At 36.6% G+C, this 23,997-nt stretch overlaps 1 protein-coding gene across 1 annotated transcript; it reads right to left on the bottom strand.

The window, feature by feature from the left end:
- Positions 1–199: 199 nt before the first annotated feature.
- Positions 200–23,298, bottom strand: ssbp2a (single stranded DNA binding protein 2a). Its single transcript, XM_079417767.1, has 17 exons — positions 23,075–23,298; positions 15,733–15,805; positions 13,475–13,536; positions 12,432–12,516; positions 6,244–6,321; positions 4,921–4,980; positions 4,784–4,844; positions 4,467–4,534; positions 4,301–4,368; positions 4,131–4,179; positions 4,009–4,044; positions 3,849–3,903; positions 3,647–3,717; positions 3,495–3,573; positions 1,263–1,294; positions 1,071–1,169; positions 200–984 (listed from the first exon to the last, which is right to left on the bottom strand). Exons 1-17 carry the CDS (start codon positions 23,125–23,127, stop codon positions 955–957), a joined length of 1,059 nt encoding a protein of 352 aa, XP_079273893.1. The 5' UTR covers positions 23,128–23,298; the 3' UTR covers positions 200–954.
- Positions 23,299–23,997: the final 699 nt, after the last annotated feature.

The raw sequence follows: 23,997 nt of genomic DNA, 5'->3' as shown, positions 1-23,997 counted from the left end.
ATACATATCAATAATAAAAAAAGATCCTTATGACTGGTTTTGTGGTCCAGGGTCACATATATTAGTTTTTCTCAATTAAGCTCTTTAACCTGCTCAAATTTCATATCCAGCAAGAATATTATTGGAAAGTAGTTGCATAATTCATTTATGGTGGCTTTTGTTTTCTCAAGAGAGGTTACATACACAAACGCATACTACAAATGGTGAAAATGAACTTTATATCAGCATATCCAAATTCTTCACACAGATTTTACAAGAACAAATCCAACATGACAAGAAATCTTGAGGCCTGTCCTAAAAAATGCAAGTCAGTCCATTACATTTAGGGATGTACTGTACATTTGTCTTATTCCGGAGTAAAAATGAAATTAAGCCAACCTTTGGTTTGCCTAAACAGTGTGTTTGATAAAGGGTGATTTTGTCAGTGATCGTCATCTGATCAAATCCTTGTTTAGCAATATAAGGAAGGCCTTGAAATGTCATGTTTAGTTCATTCAACAACAATTTTTTTTTTTTTGCTGTTCAGTCATAACGGTGTAATGTGAATAATGCTGCATCTAAAAGTGGAGGATTTTAAGGAACTGCTGTTTTTTTTTTTTGGTATCAGCTATGCTGCATACCACAGAAAAAAAAAAAAAAAAATTACATAAAGGAACATACAAAAACTTGTGGAAAGATTCAATAATTAAAAAATATATTAAGCCCTGTGGGAATCCAAACAGGAGACAATATTAAGAATGAAATGACAAAAAAAAAAGGGTGGAAAAGCTTCTTCTAGGTGTCTTCATCTTCTTTTCATGGCTTGCTTAAGTTTATTCAGATTTAGTTTAGGATGGCATTACTGTAATTCACAATAATTCACCAATGACAAAATGAGTAGAAAACAAAGCCGGTTTTGAGAAGATCCTGTTTTTTCGCTGAACACGGTGAAAACGTAACTCCTGTGCTGTCCTTTCACACACTCATTGTCAAGTTTGGAGAATACTGCAAGACAGGAATGTAGTTTGAATGACAGAAGCTGCTGTATTTAACACAAATGATCCTATAGAAAAGGCTTTCTGCATACATACCCTTTCACTCTGAAATGGGTTGAGGAAGTTGCCACCCATTTCTCCATCATCTCTTGGTGTGCCAGGCTGATTATTCATGCTGAGGTTTCCTGGTGAGCTCTGATGAATGTGATCATTGAATATGAGTACAGAAACCACAAATGAATTTCACTGTTTAAATGTCTGTCAAAACAGTATGGAAATGCCCCATACCTTTGGGAGGCTTTCAATGTCGCCAGATCCTGCTGTTGAATGTAGGGAAAAGGAAGAGACTTTAAAGTATTCAATGTGCAAATGGATGATTATATATATATATATATATATATATATATATATATATATATATATATATATATATATATATATATATATATATATATATATATATATATAGGAGATGTGTTGCACTGCGTGAGGAAAATGGTGGACACACCAGACTGGTTTTCGGACCCCCCTGGACCCCACCAATACAGTAAAACTGCACATTTTAGAGTGGCCTTTTATTGTGGCCAGCCTAAGGCACACCTGTGCAATAATCATGCTGTCTAATCAGCATCTTGATATGCCACACCTGTGAGGTGGATGGATTATCTCGGCAAAGGAGAAGTGCTCACTAACACAGATTTAGACAGATTTGTGAACAATATTTGAGAGAAATATGCCTTTTGTGTACATAGAAAAAGTCTTAGATCTTTGAGTTCAGCTCATGAAAAATGGGGGCAAAAACAAAAGTGTTGCGTTTATAATTTTGTTCAGTGTATATATATATATATACACAGTCAGGTCCATAAATATTGGGACATCGACACAATTCTAACATTTTTGGCTCTATACACCACCACAATGGATTTAAAATGAAACGAACAAGATTGCTTTAACTGCAGACTGTCAGCTTTAATTTGAGGGTATTTACATCCAAATCAGGTGAACGGTGTAGGAATTACAACAGTTTGTATATGTGCCTCCCACTTGTTAAGGGACCAAAAGTAATGGGACAGAATAATAATCATAAATCAAACTTTCACTTTTTAATACTTGGTTGCAAATCCTTTGCAGTCAATTACAGCCTGAAGTCTGGAACGCATAGACATCACCAGACGCTGGGTTTCATCCCTGCTGATGCTCTGCCAGGCCTCTACTGCAACCGTCTTCAGTTCCTGCTTGTTCTTTGGGCATTTTCCCTTCAGTTTTGTCTTCAGCAAGTGAAATGCATGCTCAATCGGATTCAGGTCAGGTGATTGACTTGAAAAAACTCTTTGGTTGCTTTTGCAGTATGCTTTGGGTCATTGTCCATCTGCACTGTGAAGCGCCGTCCAGTGAGTTCTGAAGCATTTGGCTGAATATGAGCAGATAATATTGCCTGAAACACTTCAGAATTCATCCTGTTGCTTTTGTCAGCAGTCACATCATCAATAAATACAAGAGAACCAGTTCCACTGGCAGCCATACATGCCCACGCCATGACACTACCACCACCATGCTTCACTGATGAGGTGGTATGCTTAGGATCATGAGCAGTTCCTTTCCTTCTCCATACTCTTCTCTTCCCATCACTCTGGTACAAGTTGATCTTGGTCTCATCTGTCCATAGGATGTTGTTCCAGAACTGTGAAGGCTTTTTTTAGATGTCGTTTGGCAAACTCTAATCTGGCCTTCCTGTTTTTGAGGCTCACCAATGGTTTACATCTTGTGGTGAACCCTCTGTATTCACTCTGGTGAAGTCTTCTCTTGATTGTTGACTTTGACACACATACACCTACCTCCTGGAGAGTGTTCTTGATCTGGCCAACTGTTGTGAAGGGTGTTTTCTTCACCAGGGAAAGAATTCTTCGGTCATCCACCACAGTTGTTTTCCGTGGTCTTCCGGGTCTTTTGGTGTTGCTGAGCTCACCGGTGCGTTCCTTCTTTTTAAGAATGTTCCAAACAGTTGTTTTGGCCACGCCTAATGTTTTTGCTATCTCTCTGATGGGTTTGTTTTGTTTTTTCAGCCTAATGATGGCTTGCTTCACTGATAGTGACAGCTCTTTGGATCTCATCTTGACAGTTGACAGCAACAGATTCCAAATGCAAATAGCACACTTGAAATGAACTCTGGACCTTTTATCTGCTCATTGTAATTGGGATAATGAGGGAATAACACACACCTGGCCATGGAACAGCTGAGAAGTCAATTGTCCCATTACTTTTGGTCCCTTAACAAGTGGGAGGCACACATGCAAACTGTTGTAATTCCTACACCGTTCACCTTATTTGGATGTAAATACCCTCAAATTAAAGCTGACAGTCTGCAGTTAAAGCACATCTTGTTAGTTTCATTTGAAATCCATTGTGGTGGTGTATAGAGTCAAAAATGTTAGAATTGTGTCGATGTCCCAATATTTATGGACCTGACTGTATATATATGCCATTGTGTTACAGTATATCAGTTAAATGAATCTGTCTTACCTAATGAACCATTCATATGATGAGGCTCCATGCCTGCCATGCTGCCTATTGGGCCATCGGAACCTGCACCTAATGGAAACTGAAAGGAAAAATCCCATAAGAAAACCAAATATACTTTACATGTCCATATTTAAGAAACTACCAAGACTCACATTTGGTCTGTTTCCATTGGGAGGGACTGAGCTGATCATGCTGTACATGTTGTCACTTGAGTTGTTTGACTCTAAAATCAATAGTTTACATCACACATTAGTTTTTCATTTTTAGATAAAGACAAAATAATTGACTTGGTATGGCATTTGTCAGTGGACTTGAAGTAGTTAGTATTGTGCTGACTGCTCCAGTATTTGTTACCTCCGGGACTGGGCATGATGGGTGTTCCTGGAGGGCCACCTCCTGCTGGGGGACCCTACAATCACACTGATTCTGCTTATTCAAATGACCAGAGTGTGTTACCCAAAGTTACCTCGGACAAGGTAACAAAAAAAAAACAACCTTAGACAACATTACCTACCGAATAACTGCCTGGAGACACGGATGAATAAGGGATCTGCAGGGAGAAAGTACGGGTATTTATATTGTTTAGGATACAAGACTTTTGATCAGTTATCACAAGGTAAGTTATTGAGAACTAACCGAATTGTTAGTTGGTGGATTTGGCCATGGCCGTCCTCCTGCAGGACCCCTTTACACAACAGTATAAAAATATACAGTGTTATACAACTTTATACAGTAGTATAATAGGGATTCTGACTTAAAGGTAGTATCTATGGAATGATAATGGACTGTAATGTGAATACAATTACATGTTAATCCCAGGCATCCCAGGTCCCACAAGGGCATTTAGGGGAGGTCTCATCCCACCACCATAGTTCTGGAACACCAGTTATACCCAATAACACATAACAATAAAGATTGTGAGCACTGTAACATGCTTATACAAATTTACATAATTATCCATGGATAACTCACCTGTGGTCCAATAGGAACCATTCCTCGAGGGGTCATCCTCTGCATGGGCCCACTCATGTTGGGATGGCCTTTGAAATGGGAAAAGGAAGCAAAGCGGTTTCATATTTCTTAGTTTGATGTATTATTACAGCTGTTTACAGAATCTACAGACACAATTTCTATAAATCTGGGAGGATATCTGTGAGTTTTGTTGGATGTAAATTGAATAATAAAATTATCCAAAGCATTTCATAAACAAACACACAAAGGGTAGGTAGTGAGGTGGACTTGATCATACATTGCTGTCATATTTACAGAATTGTTAGAATTTTAAATACCTGGCTGTCTTGTAGGATCCATCCCACTGGGTAATAGAGGCTGGTTCCCAGGCCCCAAAGCCTGTTCAAATCAAGTAACATTCATTATCATGCACTGAATGAAAACTTGAGATCCCGAAAGCAGAAGATATAAATACCTGATTGGGTATTCTGAGAGAACCTCTGGGCCCACCTGGGTATCGAGGAGACATAAACTGCTGAGGAAACACAAGGACAGAGTACAATTAATAAATTTAGTCTACATCACTCAACAGTTTTCATGGTTCATCCAGCAGGCAAACCACAGCAACCGAGTGGCACCATAAATCACACCACCAGATGGCAACACTGCAACATTGTATTTTACATCTGTAATTCAGTCTCACATTAGATGTTCAAATGTACAACTTTATTGGCAACATATGTGGCTTTAATTCATACCTCAATGTAAAAACAGGAAAAGCATGTTTACAGTAATGCAATTTCTAGAAGTCTATATTGAGTGACTTTTCTCTACTTTTCATCACTAAATCAAATTCTAATGAATAACTATCCTGTTTTACTCATATACATCACACAAAATGGGTTGCAAACAGCAAGTCACATTGGCTTCAATAAAAAGGAAAGTGCTGTATTTCAACAGTATTTATGAAGTTCAAAGCTGATATCTCTGAGGGCTGGTTGAAATAAAACCAGATCAAACTGTGTGAGTTAGAGAGGACAACTGAAGAAAGTATTGTTAGAGCTGACAGCTGGATTCTTGCGGAATCCGAGTTTTAGACTACCAATGAGCGATTGTCAATACACATCAGGCAGGACAGCAGCACTCAGACTGGCTGCTGACAGTTAATCAATGTATGTTCTGAAACATTATCACTGGCGTACACACAGTCCAGTATTTATGCACTCAAAATCCTCCTTCAAATAAAACACATTATAACAGATAATTAAACAAATAATTGAAAAGACACACATCTCCTCTTTCCAATTAAAACATGAAAGTGTGGAAATCCTTGCATAATCTGCTGCTACAGACATCCACATATAGTTTTCTTGGCCTGAATAAATATTTAATTGCCCATTCATTCATAATCTCTCCTGACTCAGCATATCTCTCCCAGTTCAACTGTCAGTCACAGAAGAAGAAAATAATTTCTCACTGCTTTTATCTGAAATTATTTCTTCCATGCCGCTCTTTTGTTGTGTTTCAGTCAGTTAAAAAAACAGTCATTCAATGACCTTTATGAAAAAGATGTTTCAATGAAATGACGTTAAAATCAATTTAATAGTTAAAAAACAATGTATAAAATCAGTATCGATAAATATGTTTGTCAGGACAGGACACACTTCAGCCAAAAAAAAAAAAAAAGGAAAATCTGAAAATTTGTTTATCAAATTAGGTTAGTGAGATGTGTGAACAAAGCCTACTGATTCAATGCAATACTTCACATGAAAATACACACAAAAATGTGTGTGTGTACCTGAAAAAATCCTGGGGGCAAAGGCAAACCGTCTCCAGGAGGACTTCCAATCACCGGACTCTGTGTCGCTGCTGCACTCTACAGGACACACACACACACACACACACACACACAAAACTCAGATGAAATATCCTGAAATATCTTCAAATATTAAGACAAACAACATAAAGGTCACAGGAAGATTGTTAAAGAGGAGTCGGATGTTACATATCATGTTACATGTCACTTTGATAAAAACACAAGCATGTTGAAAATGAATGACATTTTGAAGACCAGTGCAATAAACAAGCAGCAAAAATGACTTAAAACATGAACACTGTATTATAATTGCTGCTCTTTTTTATGGCCAGACAAGTTACTGTACACTGCACACTGTAAACACATTAAGCATAACGAGCATAAAGTATTTCTAAAAGAGAATTCTATTTGCAGTAGAGGTGACAGCACAGAGATGGAGGTCATTAAACAGCCATCAGCACATAAACCTCATGTCTGACATTACCTGCTCTAGCAATAACTTGCGCATACACAAACCTAAGGCTTGGACAATGAGAGGAAATATGAAACAGTGGGAAGACATAGACACTGAGAAGTTGGCCCTTCTGGCAAACACATTTTGTCTAGTGAATAATTAACAGCACTAGTGTTGATGTACTACAGTTTCTCTGGCGGTTTAGGCTTTCTACTCGTTGGAAATGGAACAGAAACAACTGCTTTCCCCTGTTTGCCCCTTACATACACTCATACCTGACCGTACCCAGTGCCGTGATCTCCAGTGGTTAATGATGGCTTTCTGGATGCCCATGAATCCCGTCTGTACTCTACAATACCCATTAGTAATTAGGATGAAAATAAAAAAAATATGGCTGGGTCATAATGCATTTCATCCCAAAAACCAAAAAAAGAAAAAAATGAGGCAAAATTATGATTCACGCAGTCTGATTTTGAGGACAGGCACTGCACCAAATTGATTCGTTTTTCTCTCAGAAGACTCCAAGTCCAGATATGGCCAGTCAGAATCATTTAAAAATGTATACTAGTTCATACAACTGCAATGGAAATTATTTATCCTATAAATGTACATTTTCAATGTTTCTTTTCTTACTTTGTAAAGAAAAAGCTGTACTATATATACACAGCCAATATGTTTCCATATTTATTAGATTTGCTCCTTCTGTCTGCAGTAAGGAGGCAGTGAGTGAGTGTGTGTGTGTGTGCGTGTGTGTGTGTGTGTGTGTGTGTGAAAGAGATTCCTCCAGTGGCTGGCTGGGTAGAGAGACTCATTTCTCTACTCATTAGAGAAACGTGGGTAGAATGGCAAGTCCCTTTGTCTAGACTTTCTCATCAGCTGCATCAGGACAACATCCCTATTCCTCACACTCAGAGCGAGAAATAAATCTACTCAGATCAAAAGAGAGAAACAGAAAACATTAGATCCAGTCTGTCAGAACTCTTGAATGGAGGATGAATGTGGTAAAGGAAAATTGGAATTCAGTTCATGTAACTAACCAAACAATACAAAGTTAACTTGAGATATTCATCTATTGATATACAACATTAAATTCACTGACATTCATCCAAAATACAAGCAACTTTTATAATCTCAGTCATTCTCACATCTGTTCTTTTAAGCATGTGAATTGTTACATAAGCTCCACTGAGAGACAACAGAGATACATTATAGTGACACGAGAACCTGAGCCATGTGTAAATGATGGTAAGATTAGTCTATAAAGCCAGCTGAGAACACAGACAAAGCAATATAACAACAGGAAATATACCAGTGATACAGACAGGAAGGAAGACTCTAGCTGCCCTCCTCTATTAATCTCTCCCTTGCTCCAAACATCTATTCACCCCCTATCATGACATTGGACACTTCCTGTGCAAATCAATTAGAAATGTAGAAAAGTTTTTTACAGCATGTGTTTATGAGAGAGTCATTGAATCTTTCACTTAGCTTATTCTTTCAGCAACACTTATTCATTGAGGAATGCTACTCATTGCTTGAAACATCAACAGTTGATTCTGCTAGGGATTTGGGACTATTTTATTGGTGAAGCAAAAACAAAGCAAATGGCAACCTTGATTGTGCCTGCACATGGCCTCCAAATTACAATGGCAGTGATGGAATAGGGGCCATTCACACTGAATGTGTATTTGCATTCCACTGTCAGTTTTCTGTTGTTTTTCTATGTAAACACATGCTAGGCCAGCATGGATCACTGTTGCGCTTGTGTCGTTTGCAGTTTTCCAAAAATGGCCCACGCGAGTTTAAAAAAATATACTTCAAAAAAACCTTTTTTTTTTCTTTTATGTATTCTGTGTTAACAACCCATTAAAGCACAATATCAGATTCAGAACAACAACTTGGAGCATTGATTGTGTGTTAAGGATGGAGCCAGAAGCCTCCTGGGTAATGATGCGGTCCTATAACCACCAGGCAACCTTTTCCACAATATCTGCAGTCTAATCTAATGCAGTGATGAGGTCATCCTTGCCACATCTTCTCTCCTGCTGTCTCTCTCTGCTGCAAACATTCTCTGCTTTACAGATGGCAAGCTTTAACTAACCAGTGTGTGTTTGCTTCTGTGTGTGTTTGAGGGGGTTACTTCAGGACAACAGTGTTTTTCAGTTAACCCACAATGAACACCCATCCCAGCTGCTAACTCACTCTACTCTGAATCCACCTCTCGGCCTCTGGAACACGGCCAGCCAGACATTACAGGAACCTCTGAGAATATGCGTATGCACATGAATTCAATTGTGTGTAAAAGTACCCTGGCTCAGATTGTGTGCATCAGCCCATTTTGAGATTAAATACACAATAATGATAAAAGGATTCTCCCCATCGTGCCGATCATCTTTCACACTGGCCCAAACAACACAGGGGAAATCAGTAAAAGCAATGCGGCAGATGATAAACATGAACAAAAAGTTATTTTGAGAGGAATTATTAGGAGAAATGTTATTCAGCACCATAATATTAACAAAAACATAAAACTAAAGGATTATGTATTATTTCTCAAAATATTTATAATATAATATAATATAATAAGGTGATATGCTGTTACGTAATCTCAATTTTATTATTTGAGTACTTCATCCAATAATGCCACAATATTGTCTGAAAATATCAACAAAACATTATTATTATAGTACATAAGAAGCTACATTCATTCTGTCAAGCTAAAATGTGTTAACATGTTATTGGTCCATTTATGTACATAATAAAAAGTATAAACTATAGTTTTATAAACTATCTATAATTTTTACTTTAAAATGAACACATTTTAAAGTAAAAATGTTGAGCACCCAAAGATATTGGGCAAGAGATAAACATAGATAAGAGAGAGATAAACAAAGATCAAAAAAGCACATGCAAGCTACACTATTCAGTGTGACAGCAAAAATCTAAGCTCTGAATGTGAGTACACTGTGTGAAATATCTCTCTCCATTCAGGGGTGAAAATCTTCATTAACATGCTTGAATAGGCTGCATAATATTATAAGCTATTTCATGCTGCCGTGCTTCCCCTCTTTCTCTCATGTTTAATTTGCTGCTGTTTGTGTTCTACTCTGTGTGAACATAAAGAAAATGAAAGCGCAGAAGAGACTAGCCTTAAGCCAGACAGGAGAACATCAATAGGGAATATGAAGAATGTTCATGTAAAGACATTAGGCTTATCAGAACTCGGAACCAAATATGCTCAGGATTTGCTTATTTATTAAATGGTGCTGATTAATAAAATTACTTGTAGTTTTAGCTACAAACCACAGACCACCAAATTACTTGATATATTTAATAGAGCATGGTTTAACCATGAATAACACCAGTGTGATTTTGAGTCATATAGTGCATTTCTATACAATGGGGAAATAATGGTAAAAAAGTAAATGAAACACCTTAAAAGAACATTTCACATTTAGGTTTTAGTATGTTCGTCATCAAGTAGCCTCACATAGCCAGACCTTCAGCCACTATATATTTTCAGTTTCCAGTGAAATTAAAGTTACAGGTGGGAAAACAATCGTAGATGCTGTTTTTATGACACAAGTGTTGCCTAATAGTGTACCAGAATATGTTAAATTAAAAGATGGTTTAGTAGTTTATTGTGGATTATTTAAGAGCTATACTGATGCAAACAGTGTGATCTCTTATTTTTAATTTACTATGATTTAAAATGAATTATTATAATGAGATTGAGAAAGTACTATAAACTTATTGATTTAAGGAGCAAAATAAAAAGATCCTGATTCTTAAATCTATTTAAGCACTAACAATCATGACAAAAAATTTCTATGACAGATACAGGAAATACAAATACAGGAAACTTAATAAAAAATTCACACTTTACCATAGACTGAAGATTCAGCAATATGTAATGTAATGATAAAATTGTATGCCATCTATTCCAACCCCTCAAATGTATGAATATCGTCACTGGAACTAGTTAACAGGCAAACTGTTCCTTTCCTGAAAGGTGACTGAAGGAAAAGAGCATGCAAAGTGTAGCACTAAATAACACTGACAAAAATCAACTGATCTCCAGAGTCTCAGACTTCGTTCCATTCATGTTAAATGACAGAAAGACAACAGAGTACCAGTCATTGTCTGCTGCGGGGGTTTTTTTGGGGGGGGAACACAATGAGAAAGAGTGGGTAAAAATAGAGTGTGTTTATGATTGCCAGGGAAATGGAGGCTCATTTAGGCAGGGGAGAATCATCTGAAGAGCACTTACAGCACAGCAGACAATATTTCCATGCTAAAAATGGCAGTTAAACAATGAAAATCAATGTGGGGTGAGTCGCTGGATCATTTTTCAAGATTTAGTTATACTTCACATTTTGGATGTGTATATTAAGTGAGAATATTACAATACGTGTTATGTATAATCATTACTGTGGCTTTGCTAAAAAGTACACAATATTAGAGACCACACACACAGAAACTATTTTCCAACAAAAGAGATATTTCCTTAAAAATTAATTAAAAATTAATTACAAATTGAAATGAAAATGTTCCAAACCTGTAAGAATCGCTTTCTTCTGTTAAACACAAAAGAAGATATTTTGAAAAATGTTGGTAACCACCAAACAGTTGACGGTAGCCATTAACTTCCATAGTATTTTTTTTCATACTATTGAAGTCAATGGCTCCCGTTAACTGTTTGGTTACCAATATTTTTCAAAATATCTTCTTTTGTGTTCAACAGCTGAAACAAACTCATACAGGTTTGAAACAACTTGAGTGTAAGTAAACGATGAGAGAATTTTTATTTTTATTTTCATCACTTTAAGCGAAGCAATTTAATAATATTTTTATATTTAATTATATATACCTTTATGAATATATAGATTAATTAAGATGAAAACACCTCTGGAAATATGATTGATGGAGTACTTTAATGAAACTTGCTAAACACAATGTCGCCATGATCATAGATCACTTTAAATTATTTTATGATTTAATGTCTTCAACATTTCATGCATGAATGAGAATCAGTGTGGCACTTCACATGATTGAAGCATGAACTAAAAGCGAAGGCTTTTATCGTAATGAGCTGAGGCTGGTCAGCAGTTAATCTTAGTGATTCTGGTCATGAGGTCTACATAATTTGTGGCCGACAAACAGGTACCTGTCTTGTAGGTGGAGTCGTTGTGGTTTTAATCAAGGTATTAGAGGACATTATTTCTTATAGACAAGCTTTTAATCTAATCACATTATGTCGCTCCATATGCTTCCATATTGCTCTTTATTTCTCTCTCTTTCATACTCAGAGGAGGTCAAGGTGTCCTCCTCCCTCTAGCCAAGATGACCGCAAATGTATGACATCATTGCTATAATGCCTCTAGCACAGACTACCAATTTATCATCCTTCCCGCTTTCCATTCCCCTCCTGCTCCCCTTACCTCTCCTTCTATGAGCTATGCACTCGCTCACAATTATCCTGCAAGGTTTCTCCAGAGACCAGCTGTACCTGCTGTTCTACAGGTCAGTGCTTTCATACTGCTTTTGTTTATAGTACAAAACACTAAAATGTATTCAATGGTTTATCAGTGGTTCTAAATATCTCCTTAATTTCTCTTTAGAAACTGGGTTCGTGCTTTCAGCAGCCAATAAAAAGGTGGTTCCTGCACCAAATCATGATTATCCTCATTGCAAGTGAACACATATTCATACTCACATAATCATGAAAAGCTTTGGCTTCACTTGAGTGCTCACATGTTTCTCTCCTCTCAGGAGCAGCACAGTAGAGGTCCCAGAAAACACTGCAATAAAAGATGTACAATATATAATGAAAAAGACTGTTACTGCAGAATAAATGACTATTCTCAGTTAATTAAAGCCTTATTTGGATGGGACTAGTTTTTCCTGAGGAAATGTTTGTTTCACAAATGACTTATGAGATTTGTATTCGTAAGAATCAAATATGTATGTGTTTTTGTACAAATCACAGAGCATCTAATATTATAACTAACTCGGGGTTCCTCTCTTTTGGGGTTGCTCAGGTGTTCCCTTGTTTTTTTTGTTTTTTTTTAAATAAACTATGTTTTTATTCAGCGAGAATGCATTAAATTGATCAAATTTCTGAATTTCAATTTTAGTCCTCCGTTTTCCTCTGGAACGTACACGTCTCAATATCCCACATTTAAATAATTTACTCCAAGGCATGAGCAAAAAAATATCAGGCGGCGAGGTCTGGTTGAGTTGCGTAATTTGTTGTCACTGTGTCTGAGAGGCGCCATTTCATAGATCTAATATACTGATAAACATTCAGCTTTTTATATTCGCAGAACAGTAAAGGCTTCGCCCTCTTTCCAGAAAGCAGCAGCTCATTAGCAGGATCCTTTAGAAGGTAATGTTTATTTTTAGTCCAGTTATCCTGTATTGTTCCTCTCTCTTTTTCATCTCACAGTGGGCAGGGCCAAAGACGCGATCATGTAGAAGCAGTCATTGATCTGATCTGCAGAGGTGGCTTTTTGTCGCACTATGACGTTATAATGTGACAAAATGGAAACAAGTTGTTTCCTGAGCTTGGTTTCAATAACAGCTTTATAGTACAATGACCTTTTACATGTCAAAAAATCAGGGAAAAGTTGAAGGAAAATTTAACTAGAGATCCCATTAATCTACCGTTCCTATCTTGATAATTATCACTCAAAACACTTTTACCACACTAATCCCATCCAAATAGTGCTAAAGAAACTTTCAAGCATAGTTCCTTACCACCACCATGAGTGTAAGAACCCAGGAGGCTCTCCTAATGTTATGTTCTTCTCCCATCGGATCTGCCAAGTTAAACAAAGAACAAAGAAAGAGTTATAACGATTCAGTCACAAGTCGACCTGTGCTCCCTTTGGGATTTAAACATAATTAAGGGCAAATTCTGCCATGGAGAGCTGAACTTTGAGTCAAACATGGTGCCCAGAATAAATCTGAGAGATAAAACTGTTACTTGGCATCCGTTTGAAACAGTTTCGGTGTGACTCAGTCTATGACTTCATTAATAAAAATTCACTTAACCAACTGACACTTGACTAAGCTCTGCTCTCCTTGGCAGAATATGATATAGAAAGAAATTGGAGATTTTAAGGCAAGACGCTATAGGTGAGTAGGGTAAAGATTTAACCAAACAGATGTCACCATACTTTCCACAGATGATTATCACAGCACATTAAGACAATTGTTTTTTCTATTACATTATTACATTATTTTATGTTTATATGTGTACATGAGGCATTATCTAATTCAATTATGCACTAATTTCCATGAATTTTCCAGAACAGCAATCTGAACATTGGATAAAGCCAGGTTCAGTTTCATTTTGTTGACAGATAAAGTTTTTTATTTTGTTAAGTTAAAGGTTTTCATTTTGTTAGAGTTAAAGGTTTTTACAGAGGAGATTTTGGATATATCTTTTTTTTTTTCGCTCCACGAATCAGAAACTCTGTAAAAACCTTCAGAATGAAATATATCTCTAATAATAAAATCTCCAGACACAAATAATTAAAGCATTTTTATAATAAAATGAACACTTAAAAGCATATTTTGGATATTTTCTTTCCACCAGTCTACAAGAAGACAAGTTATGGAAGGAAAATAGCCCAAAATTTCCAAATCTGCCAGTGAATGGTTTTGTCTGTAGTGTCTTGCCTTAAAAATAAGCTTATTAGCAACATTTTATTGGATAATTTCTGAAAAATACAATCAAAACACAGGAAATCCACTGATTTAGAAATAGAGCAAATGCTTCTCTGATAATACTGTGGATATGGACGGTCAGTAAAAGACTGCTTGGCGAAGGTCAGCTATCACTAAAGCTTCTGCAAACCCTTCTCCTTTCTCATCCTTAGCTCTTTTTCAAAAGACTAAACAGGAACAGAAAACACCATCCGTCTCGATGAGATCATCAGTTTCAGTCACTGGCCATGTGAGATGGGTTTACCGACATTAAAGCGCTGATGACAGCCGCCATAAACAACACGGGTGTGCCCAACATTATCTCAATACATTGCCGCAAGAGCTATGGCTATTTTTGGGTCCAAGTCCAGCGTGAACTGGTTACATGAGCAGGGTGGCAAAAGACAGGAGTCGCAAAGGAAACCGGCCACAATGGACGGGGTGGCTGGCTTAGTCACAGAGGCCAGTCTGAGTCACGACAGCAGTGTCTGGATTGTTGATGTTCACGTCTGAGTGGTGGGCCAGCCTTTGTGTTTTTACCTCTGTGATTGTGCCAGTCTCTTTCTCTGTCTTTCCTCTTCTCTCTTTGTTCTGTTCCACTATTTATCTGATCTTATTCCTCTGTAATTCACAAATATTTACTTGACTCAAGAGCTGCAGCACTCATCTGCATCTGCGTTTACTTTTACTGTTCAGTTGTATCTTGTCAGTGATCATGTCATCAGCAAGCGAGCTGTCGCGGACACAGATATAAACATCTCTTCCCCAAACGCAGCTTGAGAGAATGTCAAGTCATTAACGTTGAGTGTCTCTAAAACAGACCCTTCAGAAGAAAGTTAAAACATTGCTTGCTGTCTGATGAATTGTGGCTGCAGTGCAAACAGGTCTCAAATCGTCCACTCTGTGTATTGGGTCATCTAAAACCTTTCACAACCAGCTATTCTAACTAAAACTTCATGTTGAATATAAACCACATTCATTTACAGAGCAGAGCAAGTGAACACTTTGTTCTATGAAAATCTGTGTAAATAAGCTTACAGACCCCTGCTGCATCTCCATAAGACCATGCCATTAAACAGAAACAGTTTGCCCAGTTTCTCGTGCCAGCGTGGTTTTGTATCCTGTGTAATTCAATTACCGGTAAGCTGGGATCATAGAACAGTGTGGGTTTCATTGGAGCCGTTAACTGTCCTACATGTACACATTATCTCCTAAACTACAGCGTCTTAAATAGATTCGTGTTTAGAAGCATTTTAGTGACAGTTTCAGATCTTGCTGCAAATGCAAAAAGGTAGTTCACTTACCTCTGATAGGAAGGTCTGTGCTGATTTCTGAGCTCCCATATGTAACAGATATTCGTACACATACAGAGCTAATCTGCAGAGACAGAAAGTTAAGAGGACTTTAAGGCAACTTTCTTTTTAGTGACATTTCATTTATGAATATGAATGAATATTTATTTCCATACTAATGCTAGTTCTAGTCTTAGGTCTGGTTCCAGTGGCTACATAGAATTCAATTGTCCTAAAATGGTTCACGAGAAACAATTATCATGGCAAACTTACAGAATTGTCATCATTTAATCATTCTCGTTCACAAAATGTTAATGCTGCTATTTTCATACAGTGGATGTGAAAGGTGAATGGCAAACTGCAAAAAGCACTAATAAAAATATCCATGGAATACAATGTCAAGACTAAAAAGACTTAAGACCAAAAGCCTGAAGTTTAATTCTGAAAATATTCAATACTATACTATATGTGTATTTTCAATATTGCACAAATTAGATTTGAGAGATAGAGCCTAGAAAAAGATTTTCAATTAATAATGACTTGAATTTTAATCTGTTCCTTTCTGTTTTAATCATATGGGTTTGGAATAATAAGGAATCATTGAACTTTATGTTTTTTTTGTTTGTTTTTTTACATTTTAGCCTCTGGTCAGCATTCAGTTTTATTTTATGGGGAAAAACAATGTGAATATCTTAACACAAGAGAAAATATCTTGTATATATTTTTGAATGCACTGTCCCTTTAATTGAACCCATATATTTATGGCCTGGCTGTGTATCCTCTCATATGGGTGAGTAACCAATATGTGAATTTAATAAGGCAAAATGAGTGGATACATATCAAAACGAGTCCCTGTTTGGAGATCATTATCAAGACAAACTTTGGGCAAACCTCAGGTTCACTGAGAGTTCAGTTTCCATTACTCTTCAGTTCACCATTTCACTTGCAGTTCACAGTCCGACACGGATATTTTCAGTAGTTCCATTTATTTGCCATGATGTTTTTTTTTTTATATACTGGTAGAATTCCTTCAAATGAAGCTCATGATTTTTTAAATCTTTCGAGTATCCTCTATGCATGTGTAAGTGAGTCTGAGTCAGCACAGTCCAGCGGCATCCTATTAAATTTATAATTTCAGACACAGTCAAATGCAGACAAAATATTCACTCTCCTGCTTGTTTCTGCAGACAGAAACCTGCACTGAACAACCTCCAAATGTTCAGAGAATGCTCACAAACAAATATGAAGAACATTCACCACAATGTAGAAGACGGTGTTTGTACAAGAGAAGAAAATGCTGAAGTGGAATAATGACAGAAGAGTTTAGGAACATTGGCAAACCAAGATCAAACTCAAGTGAGGTTGGAGGAATGACGGGGGGTCCTGAGCTCCTGAAAATCAATCCTCTTGAGATTGACAGCAAACTTTCATATTCTAACGACAAAGAATAGAAAAGAAATTGAACAGTTGTGCGCTCTTTTGAGCAAAATCCCAACTCTTCCAACTAGAACAGAAAAGAAACCAGGTTTCAGGAGTCTAAGATTAAAAGATACAGTGCACAGGCATACTTCACCAGTTTTAGTATTAACTCAGTTTTGACATTTTCCTTCTAAATGGAGTTGTGGATGATTGCCAGGGTATTGTTACTGTTATTGTTATAGGGATTTCTAGTTGCTAAATAGTTGCTAAGCCAAAAAGGCCTTCTCCTCCAAAGTCTATAGAATTGTTTTTTTTACTCCTTCTACCATTTGCCAGAGATGAAAGGTATAAATCCCTATATAAAAAGTGTAGGGCTGCAACGATTCCTCGAGTAACTCGAGTAACTCGATTACAAAAAATTATCGAGGCAAATTCCTCTGCCTCGAAGCCTCTTTTAAATAATTTTAAAGCTCACATCACGTTCTTTCGCAATTATTATTTTTTTGTATGACACAACGCGCTTACGTCACCCAAAAAGCGGAAGGAGACGCAAGTCGTTAGCGGTGTTTTGATTTGAGAGCGCGGGCAGCAAAATGGAAGATGCGAGCGGTAACAATGAGCAAAGAGAAGACTCAAACAAGAGAAAACGACAGAATGTCCAAGGTTTGGGATCATTTCAAATTGGAAAGTAAAGAGAACGCCGTGGTGTGTGTATATTGCAAGATCGAGCTAGCATACCACAACAGCACGTCGTCCATGCTACAGCATCTAAACAAAGCATCCACTCTACTCAAAGACCGGAGGACCGTCACCCGAGACAAGGTAATAAATTCAATGTAGCGTTAAATCAATGTGATTGCTAGTCGAGAGGAAGGCTGTTAAATAATGTACGTTAATTATGTAAGGGATAAACCACAACGGCCAGTGCAATTTAATGAAAATATACCGCATGACGTTGTGATGTGTGATGCGGTCACGACGTGCCGTGGAGGTGTGGTATATTTTCATAGAATTGCACTGGCCGTCATGGTTTATCCCTTACATGATAAACGTACATTATTTAACAGCTGTGGGGTAACTAACCAATGGAAATAATTTACTGTCAAAAAAGTTGTGAATGGCTTTTACGATGAAACATACTATATACTTTCAGGACTAGATTACAGCATGACCCATACACAAAATAAATATATTTGAAATATGTTTTCACAATATATCTGAAATATGTTTTTTGGAATATATGCAAATATTCGAAATTGGCCCAATAAATATATTTTAGTTATATTTCAGAATATATTTCAAAATGATAAATATAAGTGAACAACAATGCAAATATATTTCAGATATATTGTGAAAACATATTTCTTTTGTGTATGGGGAAACCTGTTGTGCATTTTAATAAGCTAAATTGCTTTTCCTCTTTTTCTCCCTCTCAGCACTTCACAACGGAGTATGGACAGCTTTGTTCGCCCAGCTCAGTCATGCACTGTTCAAATGTTGAAGTTTGAATAAATATTTATTTTTTTGAGAAATAAAAGCCAAATGCTTGATCATTTTACAGCCACATCATTTTCGTTATGCATTATTTGTTTTGGTTGTTTAAAAACACAAAAAACGTTTTTATCCGATTACTCGATTAATCGATCGATTAAGTGCTGGATTAATCGATTACAAAAAGAATCGATAGCTGCAGCCCTAAAAAAGTGACAGCACTCCTCAACAAGCCACACAATTTGAGCTATTATTGCTTTAGCAAACATCATTAAAGAAATATAACAATAAAAATGACAACCAACAAGCAAGCTGCGATTTAGTTGCAATATATATATACAAAATACAATAAAAAGATGAAATAAAAAATACAAATGACCAATTACATAAACCCTAAATTAAATAATTAACGATCAAGTTTGATTCTCTTCAAGACAGTTTTCAGTAGCTATTTATGGGCCATTGATCAAAACATGAAATTAACACACAAAATTAAGCCTGAATAAATAACTCTGACAAATATGCACTTATTTTGTGCAACAAAATGAACAGATAAATCAAGTAATATTAAAATCTCATAATTGTTCACTACAGCTCAAGATACTGGATATACAATCAATATGAGAAATCATATAAAGAGATAATAATGACAGAACAGAAGAGAGACGAGATGAGCACATAGTCTCAGAGTGTGTCGTTAACCTCATGCAGCGCCGTCATCCCATCAACACAGCGCTCTTCCCTGTTCTACAGATGAACTGACAACATTCTCATTGGCTGCCTTACACTCGCTAGACACAAACAGACTCATTTCCCAAGAGATATTAGAGAGCGGGGAGTTTGAGGGTGATTCTGTCTGTGTGTATTTGTATATTGGGAACAAATGTGGCTATGGGTATGTGTTTGACACATTAGGTGCAGTGAAAGAGAACGGAGGATGAACACAGAAAGACAAATGTAGAGATTGGTAGAAGAGGAGAGGCAGAAAAGCAGGAACTCATAAATGATTAATGATGAGAGCTGAAAAGGAGGAAGGAGAGTGACATGAGGACAACAGAAAAAAATAATTGCAACCATGATTTGTAAAATAGCTGACAGATTACAAAAGTTGCTTTTATTTACCTCTTTTACTAATCCTTTGAAAATATATACATTTATAGTGGTTATGATCCTTCAGAAATCATTCTAATATGCCGATTATTTGCTGAAGTAATATTATTATTAATGCTGAAAAGAGTCGTGCTAAATTTGTGAATACATTTTATTCAGGATTCTTTGACAAATAGAAAGTTCAACAGCATTTATTTGAAACAGTTGTTCTTTGTAACAATCTAAAGGTCTTTACTGTTACTTTTGATCAATTTAAGGCATCCATGCTGAAAAACGTAGTAAAAAGATCTCTAGACCCCCCCTTTAAAAATCGTACTGATCCCAATCTTTTTAATGGTTGTGTGCAAATTTACAGTAGATTTATTTCTAAGCAAATTGTGGTCATGGCAGATTTGTTTTCTTTTTGGTTAAAGTTGTGTGCAAACTGATGTCAGTTCGAAAAAAAAAAAAAATTCTATTTGGAAAGACGTTAAAAAAACAAACCATTCTTCCACTTAGCCTTTGAATCAAAACAGGTGAAATGAAGCTATGAAAGAACAACAAAAGTATTTTAGAGGGGAAAAGGCCATCTAGGTAAGGAATGAAACTCATATCCTGTGTGGACAGGACAATGCTACATTCCTCAGTCTACTGGGCCTGCTCTGCTAGTTAATATGGAAGTGGTTTGCTTTCTTATTTATCATAAAGTGTCAATAAAACTGAAGATAAAAATAATTTTATAAAAACAAAGACAATGCAAACAAAGCAAGCGCCCGTGTTTAATGTTCTTGAAGATTTGACTTGAGCAGGCATTTGAACACACAGAATGAAAACCAGGAGTTTAGGGTTTAGTCCAAAGCATGCTGCACAACACCTCAAGAAACAATGCCTTTCTCCACGCCAACAGGAAATGCCAGCTTATCTTGCAGATGAAAGCGGGGAGAAAATGTGCAGCTATGGAAAAGAACTTACAACATACACGCTTACCAGAAGCTCTTAGTTTAGTTTACAACTACAGGGGAAACAGACCAAAGTGACAATAAAGGAGAAACCACTTAACTTTGTTGGATTTCAAACAGGTCACATGGGAAAACTAAAGGACCATGCAGACTGTGTGTGTGTGTGTGTGTGTGTGATATGTGAAAAAAGAAGGCTGTATAACACACAGGCTAAAGACAGAGAGAAAGACTCCTGGCCGGTATCTAAGCCATGCCGTCACGCTTGCTTAACCTTGCAGTAGCGCCGGTGTGATGCTGCTTGCATATCAATGATGGAGAAAAATATCAGAGGCCAACCACTCTGCAGGAAAACTGTTCCAGCAGCAGGAACGACAACACCAGTCATTCTCTTACATACTGAATACAACTGCAGAACATAGAAACAACACTTTTCACCACATTAGAAAATACAAAGATAACATATATATTCTTGGTGAATGGTGATTTTCAAATATATGATAGTTTCATTAATATAACTTGACAGCTATGAAAATGTACAAATGTTTTTTTTCTGGTGCTCAAAGAGTATAGAACATGATGATAGCAATGCCAAGGTCATGGGTTTGACTCCCAGGGAATGCATGAACTAACACAATGTTTGAAAGCTATGTAATTCGCTTTGGATAAAAGCTTGTGCCAAATGCACAAATGTAAAAATAAATAAATAAATCAAGTCATTATCTTTGGAAACTGTCACAAAAACCTCCATGGTGATTTTGTTTCATCATTTTGTTTTGATATCTCCAAGTGAGGAATATTCCACATGTGTTCCCGCATGGAGTTCTAGAGAAGAAAAGAAACTTCAGGCATAGATAAACATCCTATAATACATTTTCCACTGAGCTAAAAGCTGTTAGAAGACATGTTGTGACAGATGTCTTTGATTTGAATAGCTCAGATCACTTACATGAGCAAGGGTCAGATTTAAACCATGTATTATGTTACGGTTCCTAATAAGGTTACATGCCAGCTGGCATTTTATTTACTCAAAAAATGCCAAATTTGACTCACTTCTGGCATTTGGCAAATGTTCATTTAGGATCCATATGTATGCATATGTAGTGAAGCCCAAAAGCACACAGAGAGTTATTAATAATAACTTATTGCTACTTATAGGACAGTTTAAATCACCTTCATGACAATCATGAAGAAATGTGACTCCTCAAACTGAGATCGGCCTACAAATCGGACTACAGGTGAGCTTGTCAATGTTTGGTGATCTTAACAACACAAGAGCAACTTCTAAGTTAAGAGGGTGCTTAAGATTACTTTTTAAAATCCAGTTATATTATTCAACTTCTACTCTGTTCAAATTTAAAGAGAATAGACTAAAATTAAAGTTTACCAGACACAAGTAAACTGACACGACTGATAAACGGCCAACAACACTATGCAATTTAAGATGTTACAGACTTTAAAAAGACTGACAACATTCAACATGCAATACAACGACCCTAAGCACATTACCTAGCACCTTTAGTTTTATCTTTGACTATGAATTTTGTTTAGAAATATGGTTTTAGCAAGGACTACTTATTGGTCCATGTCCATGTAGAATAAAACAGCTGTTTCTAGAATAGATATAATGTCTTCGTCTCATGTGAATTAACATTATTTTAATGATATTTCTCAAACATTATGTTCAATTCTTTATGTGTAAAAGTTTTAATTTAAAAAAAGAGAAAACTTTCAAAGTGGACAGCACAAAAGAGAGAAAACCTTAAAACAGATGTTGAAAATAAGCAGCCAAAGCACAAAAAAAAAAAAAAAAAAAAAAAAAAAAAATCATGTGGAAATTAATACATTTAGCATAAAATCATGATGTTGAAAATAAAGTTGTCCATACTATTTTTCAGCCACACTATTACTGTGAAATGGCTTGAGCATCCTTGTGATTCATGCTTAAACACCTTCTGGCACAGAACAACATAACATAACCAAGCTTGTTTTGTTTAGCGATCAGTCAAAATGTCTATAAGACAAGGAAAAACAGCCAACAGACATTCAGATGGACAGCTGGAAAGGTCACTCAAATGTGAGATGCATAAAACACTGTTACAAATAAGGGACAAGCAAACTATTTGAGTTAAAAAAGATTCTGCCTTTGACTGCTCAAGAACGATGAAGAAAACGAATTATTCTTGATAATCATACAGACTGTTACATGACCACACGATTCAATAAGTGATCTAATAATATTTCTCATAATGCAGAAAGCCCGTAACTTGAGAGGCGAAGCATACAGTAGTACATGCGCCAGCTGCTGTCTTATATGTCTCCTCTGTCTAAATGTGTGTGTGCGACTGCAGATATGATCGCGAAAATTCCTCCTCCACCTCCTGATCAATATAACTTACTTTTCTCGTGCTTGACTATCCGATGGCACGCTGTTCTTGCCTTTGGCGTACATGCTTCCACAGACGCGACTGTCACGCACCTGTCAACCCATCACAGTTTCTGTCGAAACAATCTCGTCACCATAGCGACTCAATCAGCTCCTCACTATTGGATGGACCGCAGTGAACAGGCGCCCTCTCTATTCTCTCTCTCTCTCTCTCTCTCTCTCGCTAGATGTCTGAGCAAAGAAACCTGGATGGCCACGCCCACTCAACACCTTTCGCTCTGACTGTAGCCACGCCTCCGTAATCCGGTGAATTCGAGTTCTTCTGACCTAGATTGTCGTAAAGTCTGACCAAGAAAGTATGATATGCATTTGATTTATTTCAATATTAATAACGACATTTTACCCTCACAAACCTTCAAATATCTTTTTATTCCTTCTAGCTTAGTTTCAGAGACCTTCACTTGAGCATTCACAGTTGTGTTGGCTACCAGTGTTGGGAAGTAACTATAGTTACATGTAACGGAATTACATAATAAAAGTAACTGTAACCAGTTACAGTTGCTGAGAAAAAAATATGTAATTAAATTACAGTTACTTATGACAATGTTAAGGATTACAATTGGGGTTACATCTGATTTGGTTTTTTTCACACACAGTGCTCTAAAATATGAAACACCAAATGTTTCAGGAGTTTATAATACGCTTATTTGATAACTCTTTTATTTCCTATATGGGATATGCTTAATTTTTTAAGATTAACTGTTTTGTTAAAGGCAGTGTTTCCTGTCATAGCTATGCAAAGATTTTATTTCAAAAACAGTATCATAGCCATTAAACTATTATGATTTTAAATATGTATTTAACCTCAGAATGATTTTAAAGTAAGTCTGATTTTGTGGTAGCTGTGCTTCAAAGGGGACATCGGATGCCCATTTT

Source organism: Barbus barbus (genome assembly GCF_936440315.1).
Source record: "Barbus barbus genome assembly, chromosome: 5".
NCBI classification, from domain to species: domain Eukaryota; kingdom Metazoa; phylum Chordata; class Actinopteri; order Cypriniformes; family Cyprinidae; genus Barbus; species Barbus barbus.
This window is presented reverse-complemented; position numbering and strand designations above follow the sequence as displayed.